This window comes from Geospiza fortis, unplaced genomic scaffold, assembly GCF_000277835.1.
Source record: "Geospiza fortis unplaced genomic scaffold, GeoFor_1.0 scaffold10, whole genome shotgun sequence".
In the NCBI taxonomy this organism is placed as follows: domain Eukaryota; kingdom Metazoa; phylum Chordata; class Aves; order Passeriformes; family Thraupidae; genus Geospiza; species Geospiza fortis.
Genome location: NW_005054326.1, coordinates 2,823,536 through 2,842,440, shown reverse-complemented (window position 1 = coordinate 2,842,440; position 18,905 = coordinate 2,823,536). Strand labels below are relative to the sequence as shown.

General features: G+C 42.4%; 1 protein-coding gene across 1 annotated transcript in view; it reads right to left on the bottom strand.

Annotated features, from left to right (window-relative positions):
* The window catches only part of BORCS5 (BLOC-1 related complex subunit 5), a 60,373-nt gene extending 41,702 nt beyond the window's left edge, over window positions 1-18,671 (bottom strand). Inside the window, exon 1 of the mRNA XM_014307040.2 lies at window positions 18,436-18,671. Coding sequence (XP_014162515.1) covers window positions 18,436-18,547 — 112 coding nt within the window. The 5' untranslated portion in view covers window positions 18,548-18,671. The remainder of the gene's footprint in view (window positions 1-18,435) is intronic.
* Between the last annotated feature and the right edge of the window lie 234 nt (window positions 18,672-18,905).

Below are 18,905 nucleotides of genomic sequence, written 5' to 3'. Positions count from 1 at the left end.
CACCTTCCCCACAACGATCAGACCATATGCTGCAAGGCTTCACTCATTCGTTCATCCATTCTTTCATCCCTGAAATCCTGGAAGTCTCTTTCCATCCTATTCTTATTTCCTAAGGAAATTTTTTAAAACTGGTAGAAGCACAGTGTAAAATCCTACCATTTAGCTATCAAGAAATTATACTGCTGCTGTAGAAAACATTAATAAGCAGCCCTCAACAATATCACTGTCCTTGTTTGCAACAGGTCTTTCCAGCAAGCACAGGAAGAGAATGAAAATTCTGTCCTTCTCATTTTTATCCAAAAGCAATGGAATTAACTCATAGGATTTTTTACTTATTTTCTTTTCTCTTGAAGTTGTCAGGAAAATAAATAAATAAATAAATAATCTCCCGAGGAATGAGGACAGTTCATGGAAGCCTAAGCTCAAACACTTAAAGTAAGGGTATAAACCCCCAAACTTGTTTCTGCTTTGAATTTGTGTTCAGGATTGCTGGAAGAAACCCTGTATTTCAGCATACAAGGCAGGCCAATTTAAGCCAAAGCTCCTGTCCTACATCCCCATATGCAACCCAAATACACTAATATTGACCTCTCCTTTACATCACTGCTGCTTTTACAGCTAGGTGGAAAGCCAGCTCAGGGAAATGAGATTGAGAGAAACCAGTGCTGTTTTAGAGAGAGTAGGGTTAAGTTTTCAGTTGGCTCAGCTCCCTGTCTGGCTGCATGAGAGGCAGGGATAACACAAGGGAGTGGGGAAAACAAGACTGCCTTCAAGCAGCTTTAAGCTCCAAGTGAACTTGGCGAGCCAGCTGGAAGGTCAGGAGATGAAACCTGCTGTGCTCATGCCACTCCCCAAAGACCACTGCAGTGCTTGAGGTGTGTACAATGCACATGTTTAAAACTAAAAAGCTTTGTGAAGAGGTACAAGTCAATGCTGAACAAGCAGGCAAGGCTACAGAGCCCAGTACAGACTCTTGCAAAAGATACAGGCTGAGGTCTGGGGGAAATGCACAGCCCAAGCTCAGAGCAACAACTTTATTAGCTGAGAATGATTCTGCCCCACTACTCTGGTTTGAGACTCCCTGACACTGCTTTGCAGTGCCTAAAAGTCAGTCCCTAACACCCAAATCTACTCCTTCCCAAGGCAGTTTGGGTGTTCACAGCAATGGTATTACAGCTGAGGGTGTATGTACCTTCCCCTACCACAAGCAGCCCTCCCCTAAAGTGCATAAAACCAAGAGGTTGTAACTGCATTGCACGCCAAAGCTGCAAATTTCATTTTCCCAGCTCCCCAAAAGCCTCAGGCATAGTTTTCAAAAAGAGAACTGCCAAAGGGGATCATAACTGGAGAACTGACTAGTGCTGCATTGCACTCTAGGAGGAATGAAAAATACTGATCACACTAATAGTCCTTAACAGGAATATTAGGAGCCCAGGCATCAGCAGAGGACAGGTAAGCTTGCCAGCATGGACTCGAAAATATAAGGTATGAGACTCCCTCCAAAACGTTTGGTAATCATTTATTCTGACAACTCCCTCTATTCCTAACCCCTAAGCAAGCATCCAACTCCTTTTTGAACCTTGTTAAATTCTTGGCCCCAGCAGCATCCTGTGGTTGACTGTTCCAGCATCTAATTGCAATTCCTAACTTCTGGAGCCGCCTGCCACGGTCTGTCTCACTTAAACACTGAGCCCACTCCACCCACGTGCAAGCAAAGAATGTTCCTGATAATCCTTGTGAACACATCTGCTTCAGAGCAGAGCACTGCCTCCATGCAGGTCTGCACCAGGCCTCCTGAAGGTATTAAACTGCCCGGAGCTGTGGGAATGCCAGAAGGAAAAAGCCTATGGCAGACTAATCCCTGCAGCAATATTTGGAAGAAGCACTTAATCACTCTGCTAGGCAAAAATAAATAATGCAAAGGCAGAAAGCAGGACAGCTGAGTAGGAACAGCAAAATATTCCAGCAGCTCATAGCAAGGAGGTGCTCTGGTTTCATCAGAGCATACCTGAATTACAGACTGTTCTTGTAACACATCAGTCCCTCAAAAACACAGACCAAATGTGTCAGGCACATATACAGACTCATGTGGTATCATCAAAAACACAGACCAAACGTGTCAGGCACATATACAGACTCACGTGGTATCATCAAAAACACAGACCAAACGTGTCAGGCACATATACAGACTCGTGTTGTATCATCTCCTGCACATCAGGAAATCCAACTGTACTGGCCAGTTTCCAGAGTGAAATCACATAGTCTGCTATCAGCACTATGAATTTGTATTTCCAGAAAATCCTGATGTCATAGCCTGAGAGCAATTATCAATGAGGAATTATTGATTTTCATGTCAAGTTGTGCAAGCAGTTAACAGGGAGAGAAATAGAACACAACAGCCAAGAATGAATGGCTATTCAGTGTCTTTAAAAACAAAAAAGAATTTAAGACTGTCTTTGATATCCAGAACAATTGCAGTCATGGCCAAAAAAAAATCTAATTTCATTCCACCAGGGACTTACTGTTGGGTCCAAATTTCTTACTGAAGTTTGCTGATAAAAATAAACAGTTCAGCTGAAATGGACAATATACACGTGGCTGACAATATAAATGGCAGAAGTATGATCTACTAGACCTATTTTACTCAGCAAATGCTGCAATCAGATGTGGGAGCCATGACTTCATCTAAAGGTATGGATGCACCCTGGAGTTCTTAGCAGGAACAGCATATGTGTGCCACGGGATGCCTGAACACACCTGCCAGACTAATGCCAAACAGGGAGCTCAGTTCTCTGTGAAACTTGATTCCCACCAAGGGAAAAACAAGGAAAGCTCTTTTATCACACCTGGAGACCACAGTTTCATGGCAGTGTCAGTGTGTTTCAGCACATCACCCAAACAAGAGCTGGCACCAGCACGAAGTAAAGGGAAGGGCCTGGGTCATCAAACAGCAACACTCAGTACCAGAGGAGCAAAGCCTTGGCATGAAGCTCCATCAGATCCCTCCTAAAGGTTCATCACTGTCACAAAGGGGTGGTGGCCCTGCATCCACCTCCTCTCTTGTACCAGCCCTGGCATTTGTCTGATAGAGCAACAGACCAAAGCAGATTATTAGCAGTGGAAAATTAACCTGGCACAACAAGAGTTCTCTGCCAGGTTAGCAGCACAAATCAGTTTCACACAGGGTCAGACCAATGTCAGACTCCGTGAGGATGGAGGGACATGCCAAGGAGGAATGTGGGTGGGTGTATTCTCCTCCTTGGACAGGAGGGAGCTATTACATCAGCTCAAGCTACACTGCATACCCTGAGGAGCCAGACTGCCTCACTTGGCCTTGGAGGAGCCATCAGCCTCTCTTATCAGCCTCTCCATGCAGTGTTCCAGTTATGTACAGCACCATTTTAATGCTCTCCCATCCATCAGCACAGGCAAATGAACCCCAGGAACCCCAAGAACAACCTGCACAGAAGCAGTGAGCAACAGTCCCCAAGGTACCCATCCTACAGGCAAGAGCCCAAGCCAAGCACTTTCCACACACAGGCCAGAGGAATTTTGCTTTCTGTAAGTTTGCAGAGCAAATACCCTTTAAACCTGCAGTTCTTCAGTGACAGCCTCACTTTAACACAGGGCTATATGACTGCCAGGCAACAAATGTTATTTTGATAGGAATCAAATGTTCATTGAAGAAGGAAAAAAAGGTAGGATGCTTCCTTATTTTACTTTTCCACATCTTTCATGAGGGCTGGTTTACCAGATGTGCCCAAAAAGCAAAACGAATGCATTAGTCTGATCTGTCTATTAAGAAATGATGAATCTAGAACATTTCTGAACTATATTCCAGGCATCCTCTCTGTGCAGGGATGAATTCAGCCATGCACTGGGATAGCTGCTCACTCAGATAACAGAGAGATTGTATTAACTTTGCAGAAATAGCTTCCTTTCAAAGACATCAGAAAACAAGTATGCAATGACTGTTTACTTGCATCTGAAGCAGGGGACAGTGAAAATTCAACTTTGTGACTGTGTTTTTAACATTCACTGAAAAGGGACAGATAGTCACTGAATAAAAGACTACAGTGGTTTAGGAGGTTCTTAAAAGTAAAGTGTTCTTTTTGGTTTAATTTAACTGTTCCCAGAAGCAGAGACAGCAAAGCACATCACAGGAGTCACCTTTATGAGTTTCACTGCAAGATGCCAACATCCCAAAACAAAAAAAAAAAAAAAAAATTAAACAGAGATATGTCAAAGGTTTGTAAGTTATTCTACCTGAGGAACAAAGTTCTCAATACAGAACAGCTTCCTAACACAAACCTATGGTTATTATCCCAAAGCAGGGGGACAGGAGTTAAGTACAACCCACTTCACATAGCTTTTAAAAAATCCATTAGCTACAGCATCTCCTTTAGACAGAATCGTTAACTGTGGAACAAGAACGTGCCTGAGGGCAAGCATATTTAATATCATGCCAAACTCCTCAATGACACCTCAGAAGAGCAGAGCTCTTTGGGGCTACGAAGTTTCATTGTCTTCTACACTGTAAGAACCAAAAAAAAAAAAAAAACCCAAAAACCAACAATTTAAATAAAAAAATCAATCTAACTATTTTTTTTCCCTTTCCAGGTTTGGGCAGTATGCCCTCCTGGACAGAAGAGATCCCCTCAGTATATTTACAGGGTCACTTCACAAGAGAATGAGAAGGTAAGGCAGTGAACTAATCTGTACATTTTACCACTGGTTAACCCCCAACTACATTCAGGCAACAAATGCCTCTAAAATCTTAAGAGTCTTTGCACATCTCCATTTCCTGACCTGTTTTACAAGAACAATACCTACACCATCACCTGTGAGAGAGAAGCTCAGATGAGAGTCTCCTCCAGCTGCAGCAACCTTGGCTCTGAGTGTCCCTGGAACTACAGGGAACCCCAAAGGGAGCAGCTGCTCCTTCACCCATACACATCCTAATGCAGTTGTATTTTAAGGATAAGGCTTTTCAGGTAGGCAAGTCCTAAAATGTCACTGTGAAGAAAAAAATACAAGGAAGAAGAACAACATACAAACACAGGAGTCTTTCAGCTCTCTGATCCTTAAGGATTGAAAGAATGTTCATTCCTTTCATAAGAAAATATTGATAAACAAGAGTTGAAGTTCAGTATAAACATGAGATAAGACACTATTTTAAGGTCACTTATTACATTTCCTGTGGAAGAAATACAAAATTTTCTTTCTTAGCACTGTTTCATGGCCAACATTTTGGCTGGAACAAGCCTAGTGTGTTAAATTAATACAAATAGTTACAAGGTACAGTAAACTCCAAACTTTGATAACTGAGACTCAAGGGAAAAAAAAGGCATTTGCACATAACTTTGTGCAAGTGAGCACATCCTGGCTTAATTTCAAGAGAAAATATCCCACAGCTGAAAATCCAAAGTGGTATAGCAATAGCTCTTAACCAAAGTTTAATGAAACAGTACTTGAGAGCTCACCAGCAGAACTCACTCCTCCCTGAACTTACAGTTCTGGATGGACAACAGGGTTTGTGCAGTGAGTTTGTGATTGTGAACACCTGACTTTACTACTGCACAGAAGGAGTAGAAATAAACAGACAAGACAGCCAACATCAGCTTGTTACAACCTAGAACTTTGGCACTGATGCTTTTCCCAGTGCTCAAAAAGGGGATCCAGACCCTTTTCACTGCATCTCACCCTGTGTTACTTCTGCTTTTCTGGCTGTGCCTGCTCCACCTCAACATGGCAGGAGGCACACAGCTCTGTGCCTGAGGAGGGGGACAGCAACCTGTGTGCCCTCAGCCCATGTGCTCCTCAGCTTATCTTGATTTCACTGTACCTTATTTTGATTTGCAAGAAAAATAAGCCTAACAATCTGGATAATAAAGAGGCAGTTTAGCACAGCAGAGAACTTGATCAGTCTTCTGAAAAACTTCAGCAGGGTTAAAAACTAGAAGGAGTACTAGAAGCAGTACAGATTTTGTTTTCTTACCAAGCCCCTTCAGTTAAGAAGATAAGGGAGCGGGAAAATCAAAACCATCAAAATAGTTGGCATCAAAACGGTTTCTAAACAAAAAGTTTATGAACAGTCTCAGCATGTTTTATCCTTTCCAACCTCAGTTCCTTCTGGATGGCAACTTTCCAAAGTAAAGACCAATTCTGCTGGTTCTAGGGAAAAGAGTCCCAAGCCATTAGGTTTAGCTTGTTCTGCTCAGCCTTGCTGCTGGAAAAATCACCAAACCAAACTGAGGATTAAAGAGCAGAATACAAAATATTTGTACAGAAGCCCCAAAGGTGCAAGTCCACCAGCCCAGCTGTCTCTGCTCCTGCCACAGCATCACCACCCAGAGCTTCATAACCACCCTGCCCCATTTTCCTGAGGAGTATGTTGGTCAGCAGAGCAGCAGTGAATCCAAAAGGGACACTCTGTGGGAAGCCAGAGTGCCTCAATAAATCCTGCCCATGTTATCTTCTCCTGCACCAAGTCCAGAAGCTAATTTTAGATATGTGCTTGCCTTACTCCTAAAGTACCTAAGTGGGACAGCTGGCAGAGCTGATCTCAGCTGGTGCCCACATGACCTGAGTCCACAGCCTCTGGGATTTCTCCCCACACCAGCCCAAGTGCTGCCAGATCCCATGGTGAGCCAAATCAAGCTCTTGCCTGCCAGAAGCGTTCTTCCTTTTTTATTTCCCAGGGAATTCCCTGGTTACATTGATCACCCTATCTTCCTTTCATCTTAAAATTTTGTTTACAAGGAGTAGAGATGAGTCACTCAGGACCACCGGTTAAATATTAATTGATCGGAGGGTGGAGAACAAACATCCTCAGTTTCTCACCTTTTCCCAAAACTCTACCAAATCTGTTAATATTTAACAATTTCTACCTTTTCTTTTGTCCTGAATGCACTACCCTTATCTTTCCCTGTTGCACATTGACCATGATGGCAGATCAGCACAGCCCATTTTTAGCCAACTCACTCAAGCATTTCACTGTATCTTTATGGAGAGACTACCCTTTTTCACATCAATCCTACTCCTGCAGTACAGTACTGCAGTATCTAACTCACACTCCTGTGTTTCACAGCACAGAAAACTGCTTTATTTTTACTTACATCTTAAATAATTGATGCAATCAAAACTTTAACCTTTTTAGATGCTTCCTTCTGCAAGTTGAGGTGGTACAAAGGTTGACATAACACCACCATTTTCTCTGCACAGGCAAGAGCTATGACATGAAAAATAATTCTGCTCCAGCCACATTTGTTCCGTTGCCTGGCATTAAAATCTGGGCCAAGCCTTTACATTCCTCATCTAAATACACATGCAAACATTGACCACAAAAGTAATTGGATTCAGATAGTAATAAAAGGCATTTGGCATTTAAAATAAAGAAGTGAAAGTCTAAAACACCACTGTAGCTTAATCATCAGTTGTCATAATAGAGATCATTAGACAAAAGAAATAATTTATGCTCCAAGTGATTAATCTACAAATTCTTTCTGTCTTCTCTACCACAGAACATAATAAATCAGATTAATAACTGAGGGAATGTACAACAGTGGAGAATTGCAAACTATTGCAAAAAAAAAAGGCAATTCAGCCACCACCCAAACTGACTCCAAATTTCAGTTCATACTAAAACTGGTGACAAGTTCCCTGAAGGGGAGACAACCAAAACGAAGTGTAAGTATTCTATCCTGATTTGTCCTGTTTCTGCAAATGTATAAATGCAAACATGTACCTCCATTTCAGTCACCTGCATCTTGCTACTTTCATATCACAGAAAAAGTAAGATTTGCTCTCATGAGAGGCAAACAGCATGCAGTACTTAAGAAGTTTTATTTCCAGTATCTCTTCCACTTCCTATTAAAGATGAAGGTTCTGTTTAATCAGATGAAGTCAAGACTTCAGGGTTAAAAGGAAAATCAAGCTTCCCCTTCAGGTTCAGGCTTTGTTTAGCTGACAGAAACCTTCCAAGACTCCTATTACAAAGAATGAGAATGGATAAAATTCTGACCAACCTTTTTCCCATTCTCCTTCTGAGCCAGCTGAGGCCAACCCTGAGCCACTCCGTGCAGAGAGATCAGCCAGCACCGGGAATGTCAGCAGTGCCTTTCCAGCAGTTTTGTGTTTGATATCAAAAGGAACACTTTAATTTTATCCAAAACTTGTGAAGCATTACCAGGATTTGTTCTTCCCAGAGTTTGTCAACACCATCTTAGTCTAAGAACTAAAAGCAAAGGGCTACTCACTGAAACACTACCAGATGAAAATTATGGGTTTTGAAGTCTCTTGATGACTATGATTTATAATTCCCTGGTCCATAAGATCACACTTTCCAAGGAGCTCTTTGGAAGCATTCCATTTACAGCACCACAACTGCAAGTGGTACCTGCAGTCCAGCAGATCCCAGGTCAGCTTCCAATGACACACAACAGTCAGAGAGAAGGTGGAGGATGCACAGCAGAAAACCCACCACAATAAGGACACAGCAGAGTAAAAACACAGTAGGAAGAGACAATCACTTGTCTGGCCAGCTAATATCTGAAAAAGAAAGGGATTCTTTAGAATAAGGGTTTTCCTTGGCACTATGCTTCTTGTTTGAATTTGAAACGTGGCTTCCCATCCATGGTAGCTGGCACAGGAGTTTAGAAAAAGTTTGCAGAAAGAGTGAATTTTAAACGAGGAAACTCAGACTCCAGTACTTTTACACCAAAGTCCATGTGCTGATGAGGCATGCCTTGCCATGGATTTCACTTTGGACAGCTAAGATCAGGGAAGGGAGAACATGCCCAAGTAATTTTGCATGGTGTCTCACCAAGAACAACTTTAGGCAAGCAGTAACATTGCCTATATCAGCATGTTAAATTTTTTTAAATGGTTATAGCCAATAGGTTATAATCTTAAATTCCTGGTGTGCACCAACAACATTCCCAAGCACCAAAAGGTTTGGGCAGCATATAGTGAAGGACAGCACTCTCCAGCTAATGTCCAGATGTTGTGGTACAGACTCCCATTAATGCACTGATGAGAAGAGAATCACATAAATCCCTTGCCAACTCAAAGGGCTTTTATTGGCATGATAGACTGGACACAAGATACCTTCATGACATTTCCAAGGCAGGAGAGATTAAGGTTCAAGACATTCTTCTTCCACACTCCCTCTCCTAAAAATAACTTAGGAATTAGCAAAGCGCTGGATTTAGCTGAACAGACATATGTGATCAATACAAAGATCCTCCCAAACAACTGTCTTCATTTATGTGAGATTACCTGTACTCATACACAAGGAAGGTGGGGTAAAAGCCTGAATTTTAGGCTCTCACTTAACAGACACATTATTTCTTCCCCTTTCCCCTTCTCTTTTCGTGTCTCTCCCCTCACACAGCTCATCCCATGATCTGCACTCCTGCACCAACACTGGTTTGTACGACTGGTGCTGAACTGGCAAGACGACCTCCTTGAATTGAACATTTCTGAGCTGGGGAGAAGGGAAGAGTGCTGCAATCATTTTCTAGACAGAGTTCCTGAGTTCCATTCCCTGTGCTGAATAAACATTTTTTCTCAGCACAATGGGCCACCAGGGAAGCACTTACTGTGCACCACTCTTGGCATGAGACCACCTTGGTCTTCAACACACCTATGATCGAAACAGTGTTGTCAAGAAAAAATGACAGAACTCCCTATTACAGATGGTGTACTGAGGTGAAGATCAAGAGCCATGGACAGCCTCTGAACCTCAAATTCTTTCACCTGAATAACTGCTCATCTATACACACATCTTCTTACCACACACACTTAGAAGCCTGCTAGTAACAACAACCGAAAATAAGTGGCACCCGAAATTTCTATTTTTCAAGACCATAAAGCTTTCTGAAAGGTTTTCAGCTGAAGATCACTGCACCATCTCCTCCTCACAGACCTAGAACTGTTTCAGCCTGTAGCTGCCTCTCAGCAAAAAGCACTGTGTGGCTCAGCTCACAGGTCCAATGGGTACCAAACCCAGCAAGGTCACCAAGACCTTGGTCACTTGGTGCCAGTGCAAACAGAACACAAGTGTTCATGGAAAGAGCTTGAAGAGAAAGCAGTTTCCAGTGTGCTGTTTCAGCAAGGCTTCCACCCCTTTTCAACCACTTCTGCTACTTCTTTTGTATTCCACTGACACCCTGTGGCACTTACCTAGACTGCAGGCTTTCCAATCTCAATATCCATTTTCTTAACTACAGAGGTAAAAAACAGCAAGTCAGAAAACAGAGAAAGGACACTGCAATCCTGAGTTGAAGGACTGCTGGTGCACCTCCTTATTCCCAAGGCATGAAATGCATAGACTTCTCCTGCACAGCAGTTACCCACTAACAGCCTGTGCTGCTGTCCCAGTGTCCCACTTGCTGTTACACCTTTCCCTTGGGTACAAATACATCACTGCCATGCTGATGTAGCACGGTGAAAACAATCTCACTTCAATGCCTGAGCTTCTCAGGTCTTTTACTGCAACACTGAATGACACTTCATACTGCAATACTGCTGTCTAAGTTACACAAGTGACTTCCAGGGGACATTCTAACTAACAACTGCAGCACGGGATCCCAAAGTCTCAGTTTTCACTGTGTTAGTACAGACTCATTTACCTTTTCAAGAGTGTCATTTCTATATACATCAGCATATTAAAAAAAAAGAAACAAAAAACCATACAAGTGTATTCAAACAGCAGCCTGGTATTTTTACTGTTTGCCCTTAACCTCATTAAAAAACCTCTCATAAGTAGCAAGTGCATTTAATTTTGCCCTTCAACTGTTTACCACATGAAGAAACATACTCATAGTGGATCTTTAATACAACAGGCAGGCAGGAAACATTGCATATTTTGCATTTAATGAATACATCAAGGGGCAGCCTGGGCATATTGTGTCATCTCCAAAATTACTGCCACAATTACACACATAATTATAATACCATAAATATTTTGAAACATGAGAGAAGTAGATATGTGCAACACAGGTAAAAGCACCCATGTAAACAGTCACACATGCACACACAGGAAAACCTCAAACAAAAAACTCCACAAGCATCCAAGATACCAGCTCACACACAGAAGGTGCTCACATCGCTGCAGTGCCATCTTCCGAACTTCTCAAGTGGCTTAAGATTGCTGAAAGATAAGAATTTCCACCATGAAAAAGAAAAACATCTCCCACACTAATAAGCATTACAGTATTCCAAGGATGACCACAGTGTGTCAGCAGCTCCCACCAAAGGCTGCCTGGAGCCCCTCAGCTCAGCCTGCAGGCATGCTTGGCAGAGTGGTGCCTATGCACAGCAACAACAGGCAGCAACTCCACTCCCTACTAACATTACTACTCATCACTTTGTTACTAATGCAAACTGAAAATCAGGATGTCCAGGAGATCATCTCAGGGTTCAATATGCAATCTGCAATTACACATCTTCTGGTTTATGCATGCAAGGGGTGTCAACAAGCCAAGCATACCATGGCCAGCCCCACATGGAAAAGAGAGGGAATATTCAGTATGTCAGACCTCACTGTTGAAGCCAAATGAACCACAAAATTCCTATTTTCCCTTTTGTTAAGATGCCCTAAGAAAGGAATAGAGGCAGATCAAATTTGATTCTAAACTTCAAGGTTTTATAACAATGAGCTTGCTGACCTGTGCTTTATTGGTCAGCTGTTGATCTCATCTCACACAATCATCCAGAGAGAACATGGTTAAAGCTGAGCTCCCACCACACTGCTTTGATAACAAGGCTAAGGGCTGGAGCAGACCTGCTTTTTCATTTGTACCTTAAAACCCTTTTCATTTTTATACTATTTTAGTAAGTCAAACACTAATTAGAAAAGGGGTTTATTATTTACACATATGACTTTCTGTAATCTGCTCTTTATTCTGCTGGTAGTGTTTGGGCAGGAAATAAATACAAGAGGGGAGGTTTTGAATGATGTGATGTTACAGAAAATGCAGTTAACTGCAGACAGGCAGTACATACAGAAGCATCCTCTTATCTTTTACCTCTACCATAGTCACTTGACTGAATCAGCACCCATGGAGGAAAAAAAAATCAATAATTAGGGTGCAATAATTTACATCCTCTTGGGTAAGCATAATAATAAACTAACTGGCCCAAAACCGAATAACCTTCTGGACTTGGATAAACTTATTAATTCTGATAAAGCCTAAGATCAAATGGAAACATTCAATTTTCAAAAGTGATGCAATGCAACACTGCTGCTGGTCCAGCAGTAAGACAGAAACATTCCAAAACCAGCCACCAGTCAAGAGAAAGAATATTAACAGGGGTAGGGGGGGTGACACAGCATCACATGAAGCAACCTACACATGTACAGCTGGTATATACAGTAAAAACAGGTCTGTACAGTACAGATGTACAGGGCATAAGTGTATCTCCTAGACATGTTTCTGACATGAACATTTCATTGCATGCAATTTTCCTTGATAGAAAACATCAAGTTCAACAGATGGACATCCATCAGAGAAAGATGTCAACAGACACATTAAAAGGAAGTGAGAAATCTAACTGGCCCCTCAGTCACAGACTCAATCAAGTCTTAGCTTATGAACAAGTTATTGTAATAATGCTTATGAACAGCATTACTGCTGAATAAAAGTACACAAATGTGAAGGAGAGAGAGAGAAAAAAGAAAAAATTCTATCCAGATTTTGATGCCTAAAATCCTTGAGGACAAAAAAGAGTTCTCCATGAACTTTCCCATTATACATACTTATCCTTGTCTGGAAAGATTCCCCATCTACACTCCAGCAGAACACACTATCTACTCTGCCTGTAATCAACCAGATGCATCTGATTTCCAGTCTCCTCCCAACACAGAGATTACACATTCTGTTAGCATTTATGATTACTTGGATATTTTGGATGTTATAAGCAGTTATTTGCCTTTCACCTTAGCCTGTTAATAGTGATTTCAAGGCACACTGGTCAGCATGCAGATAAAGCCTCATTAAAGGCTGTGGCAAATTGATAAGCCAGGACACAGTTAACTCCCTCCCACATGGTTATTTTGCTCAGCACATCTTCTAATGGATCCCAAGGGCTGCACTGCCAGCTGAAGGGCTCTGCCAGGCTCTGTGAAGGTAAAGGAAGGAGGATCTGCAAGTGACTTGACCACCAAAGCTCATTCCCATGCAGCAAGATGGTGGGGAGGAGCAGTTTGTGCCTGAGGAGATCCAAGTAACAGTCACAGCCATTGGGTTCAGTAGAAACTGGAGCTCCAAGGTCCTCAGCCAGGGAAGAGGCTAAGATAATCCCCCAGGCAGACAAGCTTACACTCATTCTGCTCATCAGCCAACACACAAACTACACCAAGGGGTGTGGAACAGCTGGCAAAGGGGAAGGGAAAGGTAGAGAATCTGCAGTTCCTAATGCTCTCCCTGTGGGTGTGCAGCATATTGACTGGATAATGTCTAACCACAGACTAAAATCCTCTCACACAGAAAAATGACTTAGCTCAGGTCTCCAAACAGCCAACAAACAACTGAGGAATACATGGAAGTCAGACATCATCCTCATCCACTCCTTCAGCTGTCCTTTGAAGGGAAAGCTCCTTTCCTCAAAACTGAAGCATCTTCAAGATTCTGATTTCAAGAGCTACTTTCAAGTCATGAATTCAAAATGAAGAGACAGATCTCTGCTATACAGAATATTGCTCTAGAAGATAAAAAAAATCCAAAGAGACACCAAACCCACACCAAAAAAAAACCAACCCCACTAACAAACAAAATAACAATTAAAAAAACTCAAACTCACCAGGCAGATGTCCTCACATTCTTGGTACTTCTTTCCACCCAACATGCACATTTTGTTACAAGTACTAGACATGGGGTCCATCCAACAAACTTGGATGTTTCAAATTCTAGTAGAGGCCTATACCCTCAGGAGTTCCTCCTTGTAAGGCACAGAGACAGAATTATAAAACTATTCAAGTACCACGTGTAGAGAATTATAGGAATAAAGCTCACTGACATGTGCTATTAGCTAAATGCCCTACACTATACATTGAAGTAGGAGCATACAGTGAAGAAAGGGGAAGAAGAGAGGATGTAAGAAAATACTGAGGAGTGAGATGTGACAAAATCTTGCTTTAAATGCAGTAAACTCTAAACATCCATCCTTCCTTTATACACTATGCTAAAAAGAAAAATACACTGGCATTTTTTTTAGACAAGTACCTTTCCTACCTGAAAAAAGACTTCATGAAAGAAGTTATAAAAGTATAAACAATCATTTCAAGGTAACACAAGCTTGTGTTACCCTGGAGGACAAGGGAAGATCCACAGAGCATCTGTACAGCATTACAAGTTTCACCCCAGATTTCTCAGCATCTCCCTGTGCTTCTCAGCTGAAGATGTACGCCAGCTGTAATATATGACAAGTTTTCCACTTCAAAATAAAAGGAAAAAAAGCCTAAAAGGAAACTCCTTATGCTGGACCTACTATTTCTGCCATGTAACCTTGTTGCACTACTTCAGGTAAACTACAGCCTTGACTTTTCAGAGTAAAAGTCTCACTGTGTTCTTTATTAAATGCCTTTCTAATAAACAACAATAATAAATATGGGTAACAAGCAGCACAGTAAGTAAAGTTCTCACTGTATCCTCCTTAATGTAATTACTTACTTAATTTACTTCCAGTTAATGACTGACAGAGCTTTGCTTAATATGCCCTTAAAAACTTTATGGGCAGAAATGCCACAACCTTACTGAGCAACCTCTTCCCATTACTTGCTATTCATAGAAAAACAGCAGATTATTTGTAGGACAAGAATCCAGTTATTCTTGTCTAGAGGATGCTAATGAGCAGCACACAATACCCTTCACAAGGCTGTAAGATGAAGACCACCTATGTTAGACAAAGTGGTCTTCAAAACAAGGGGGAATGGAGTGCACGAGTAACTTGCTGAATGTTTGCAAAAAAGACATTTATGTGATACATCTGGGAATGCAGGTGAGCCTCAGCTGCCTCTGCTGACCTTTTTTCTCTCAGTGTTTGAGGCACCAGGAGTTCCTATGAGAGAAGACATGCTGCACATGAGAAATGCAATTGGCATGTGACATAGCTGGACTGTTCATAGGCCAGTCTCCAGCAGCACATCAGCACATTGCTTAATTCACAGAAACAATCCCTGCTCTCCTGGAAACTTGCACACAACAATCCAAATACCATCAGACAAAACAAAAGAGAAAGAAAAGTATCATCACTACTTGTTCAACTAGTATATCACTAGAGTTCTTGCAGAAAGCAAAGCAGGCACCACCAACAGCTTCAACAGCTAAATATCTAGCATTAAAATTGTTCTTTTAGTATTAAGGTTTCCTCCAGAAATAAGTCAGAACACAAAAGGGGGCTGCTGAATAATCTCTAAATAACCACAAGCCCATATTCACTGGACTCACAGTATGCTCAATACTTAGCATCACACTTCCAAGGGATGCTGCCATAACAGCTTCCTCCAACAAGGAGGAAACAACAAGGGAAAGGGCAGCACAAAAATATAACCAGTATTTACAGGGGACCAGTTGCCAAAAGTTTGTTTCAAGTTACTACAGGCGCTGTTTTAGTTAGGGGTTAATTTTAATGTACAAGATCCACCAGACCTGCCAGCTGCAGCTGACAGTCACTGCCTACCTGGCAGCTTTTGTCAACCAGTCAGGATTCTCAGGTGGTCACAGGTTGACCTGAAGAACCATGAAATGAGATTGGAGAGGAAACTAATCACAAAATCCTACGGGAACAGGAGGAGGCACAGTATGTAAAGAAGTTTCTGCTGCTCACACAGTGCCTTTGCAGTCATATAGTAACCTCTGTTTCTATTGCTTCTTCATGCTGAATACCTTTTACCAGTGCACAATTCTACCCATAAGCAAGAAAATGTTTCTTTCCCCAAAAAGCCTCCAGAGACAAATAAAGCTTGTAAGAAAGAGAGAGACTTTAGGTCTAGGCCTGCAATGAAGGAGCAAGGACATAGATTTTAAGCCAAAGAGGGTTGGTTTAGACTGGACATAAGGAAGAAATTTTTTTTTTATGATGAAGCTGGAACAGGCTGTCCAGATCATGAGTCCTCAAGGTCAAGCTGGACAGAGCTTTGAGCAACCTGACAGCAGCTTTCCAGTTCCTGAAGTGAGCCTACAAGAAATATGGAGAGGGACTTTCTACAAGGGGTCATAGCTGTAACTCTGAGGTGCAGTTCTCCCTGTAGAAGTCAAGGGAAAGCATGAAAGATGTAAAGGACAGGACACTGGCATTTTCTTCCAAGTGAGAGTGCACAATGGTAAAGATTTCCAGGTTCACTGATCACAAGCTCACCTCACTATGGCTAGGAGGAACAAAAGCATTTGTTTTTCAAGAACATGCAGTGTTTACATGACCATGTACTTTGCCAGTCCATTTATTTAATGATTATTCCCCTTTTGCAACTGAAAAGCAAAATGAAACCCCTTGGTTTTGCTTAGGCAAGGAGAAACTGAATAGAACAATGCAGTCCACTTCATTGTGGACTGTAAGTCCACCTGCAAGCTGGTAGATCACAAGACACAAGCTTTTAGAATGAGCTCCTAAAAGGTCTTGAAACTTCTTCAACCTTTCCAGAAACATAATCTTGCATGGGAAGAATACAGATAAGAGACCAGTCCAGAACAGTTTCTCAAGTGGGTCTGTGGTAGATCTGCCACCTCTCAAGAGTCAAGACACTCAACAGGCCCACACTGCCTTCTGTAATGAACACAAGTATCACAGTCTGGTTGCTCAAGTAATAACAAGTACTTGAGGCTGAAAAAGGTGTTCACAAAAGTGATTCAGCATGCAAAACTCTTGAGCAGTCACCAGATGTCACCACGTCTCAGGAGACTCTAGGGGAAGCAGCAGGCCGAGTGACAAAAGCAGAAGAGAATGAATCTGTCGTCCATCCACAGCTTCAGGTCCAAAGTAAGGCCAGAAAAAGCAACTCAGTCACCAAGACAACTTAAAGGGTGCACATTTAGGAGCTGAAGGACCTGGACTCGTCATCTAGGGCAGTGCCCTCTAACCTTTGCATCTCAGCCACAGGGCTGCTGCTCTCTGTTCTTTCTCACTTTCCACCTCAAGCCCTGGACTTCTGAGACTCTAACAGCCTCACAGGAACACCAGCTCTGGAAGTGATCACCCGTCTCACTCCCCAGGACTTCCTTCCACAGGTCTTGTGCAACCCAGGTTTGCTCATGAGCTTGGGTGGAACTGAAACTCTTTGTCATCACACTCTTACACACACACAACAACTTTTGTGCCCAGTGTTGTAGCATCTCCTAATTTTTTTCTCTCATATTGAAACTTCCTCACTTCTTTTAGGGATTTTGATTCCAGCATTTACATTTCAAGCTGTCACTAGCACGACCCTGGTTCTGTCTTGCATACAAAGCAGGACAAAGCATGTTCTGCTTTTTTTCATGGCCCATCTTTTTGCCTCTTCTGCAGTAAGCAGCAGTCAGTGCCATGCACATCCAGAACATACTCATAAAATAAAAGTGTTCAATAAAATGTTAAATGTATGGCCCAGTAGGCTATAATAATGTCTACAAGTTTTAGTCATGTTTCAGCACCCTCATGCAGCAGGCATACACAAACAAACAAAAAGTAAATACTTTCTGCCCAAAAAGTGGTGGTGTGATGCTACCTCTGTTAGATTACCTCTAGTGATGCCTTTTCAGATACTCTGCATTTTCCTCAAAAAGAGATAGCTAGCAGCCAGGCCACAAAACACACACAGGCCAGGTTTTTCGTTAAACTGCAGGCTCAACAACTATGATTGAAATCTTCACTTTCCTTTGGACAGAAGAAACAAAGAATGAGTGCAAGGGATGAAAGCAAAAAAAAAAAGGGAGGAAAAGAAACAAAGAAAAATCTCAGCCCATCTACCCCACTACAAAAAAAAAAAACAAACCAAGAATAAAACCTGCTCTGTGTTGGAAACTCCCACAAGGTACCTTGGTTTCAAGCAGCTGAACGCATACACAGGTAGCAATGACTCTGAGAGTAACACACAGTCTGTTTTTAAAAGACTAAAGCAAAACAGGAGACCATCAGCCATTATATATTAGAACATAACACAGCATCTCTCATCAACCAGTGGTACAGGGCAAGCTGGTATGCTTGGAGCTGTTCTGTCTTCACAGTAGATGGTTCCATTGCAGGGAACATTACCAGCACACCTCTAAACTAGCTCACCCACTGTTTAGAAGGCTGGGATTAATTATGGCATAACAAAAGAGAGTAAGGTTTAGAACAAGAGGGGAAGTGAAAAATAGGGACACAAACATGAACTCCAGTAGAAATCTCAGGATACACAAATGCCAATAGGTACAAAAAAAGAAGGCATTTAAAAACAGAGGAAGAACAATCACTTACCTTTCAAAAGGGGCTGGAAAGTTGGAATTTCCTGCAGTTTTATGACATCTGGATCATTGCTAACATTCCGTGAGGATTGTGTTCCTGGGGCTACGACCACAATGTCGTCCATTTTTGCTCGTTGTTTGGCTGGCAACGGAGACGCTGGATACCGGAGGGAAAGGGAATAACCAACTTTACAAGCAGATTACACCAGAATCCAACCCTACGCGAATATTGCTCTATTCAACACTGCACAGGCATGCTTTTTATAGCACATCGCCGAGATCACTGAAGGGCTCTAAGCTCCCTTCCCTCTCCCCACCGGGGAACAGCTGATCCGGAACACCTGCACCACTGACGGCCCCGGGGCGCTGCCCATTCCCGGCTCAGCTCCCCCGGCCCGGGCGTCGCCCCCGCGCCGTCACAGGAAGGGCCGGGCCGCGCCGCTGCTGCCTCCCGCAGAAACAGCCCTTCCCTTCTGCAAGCCC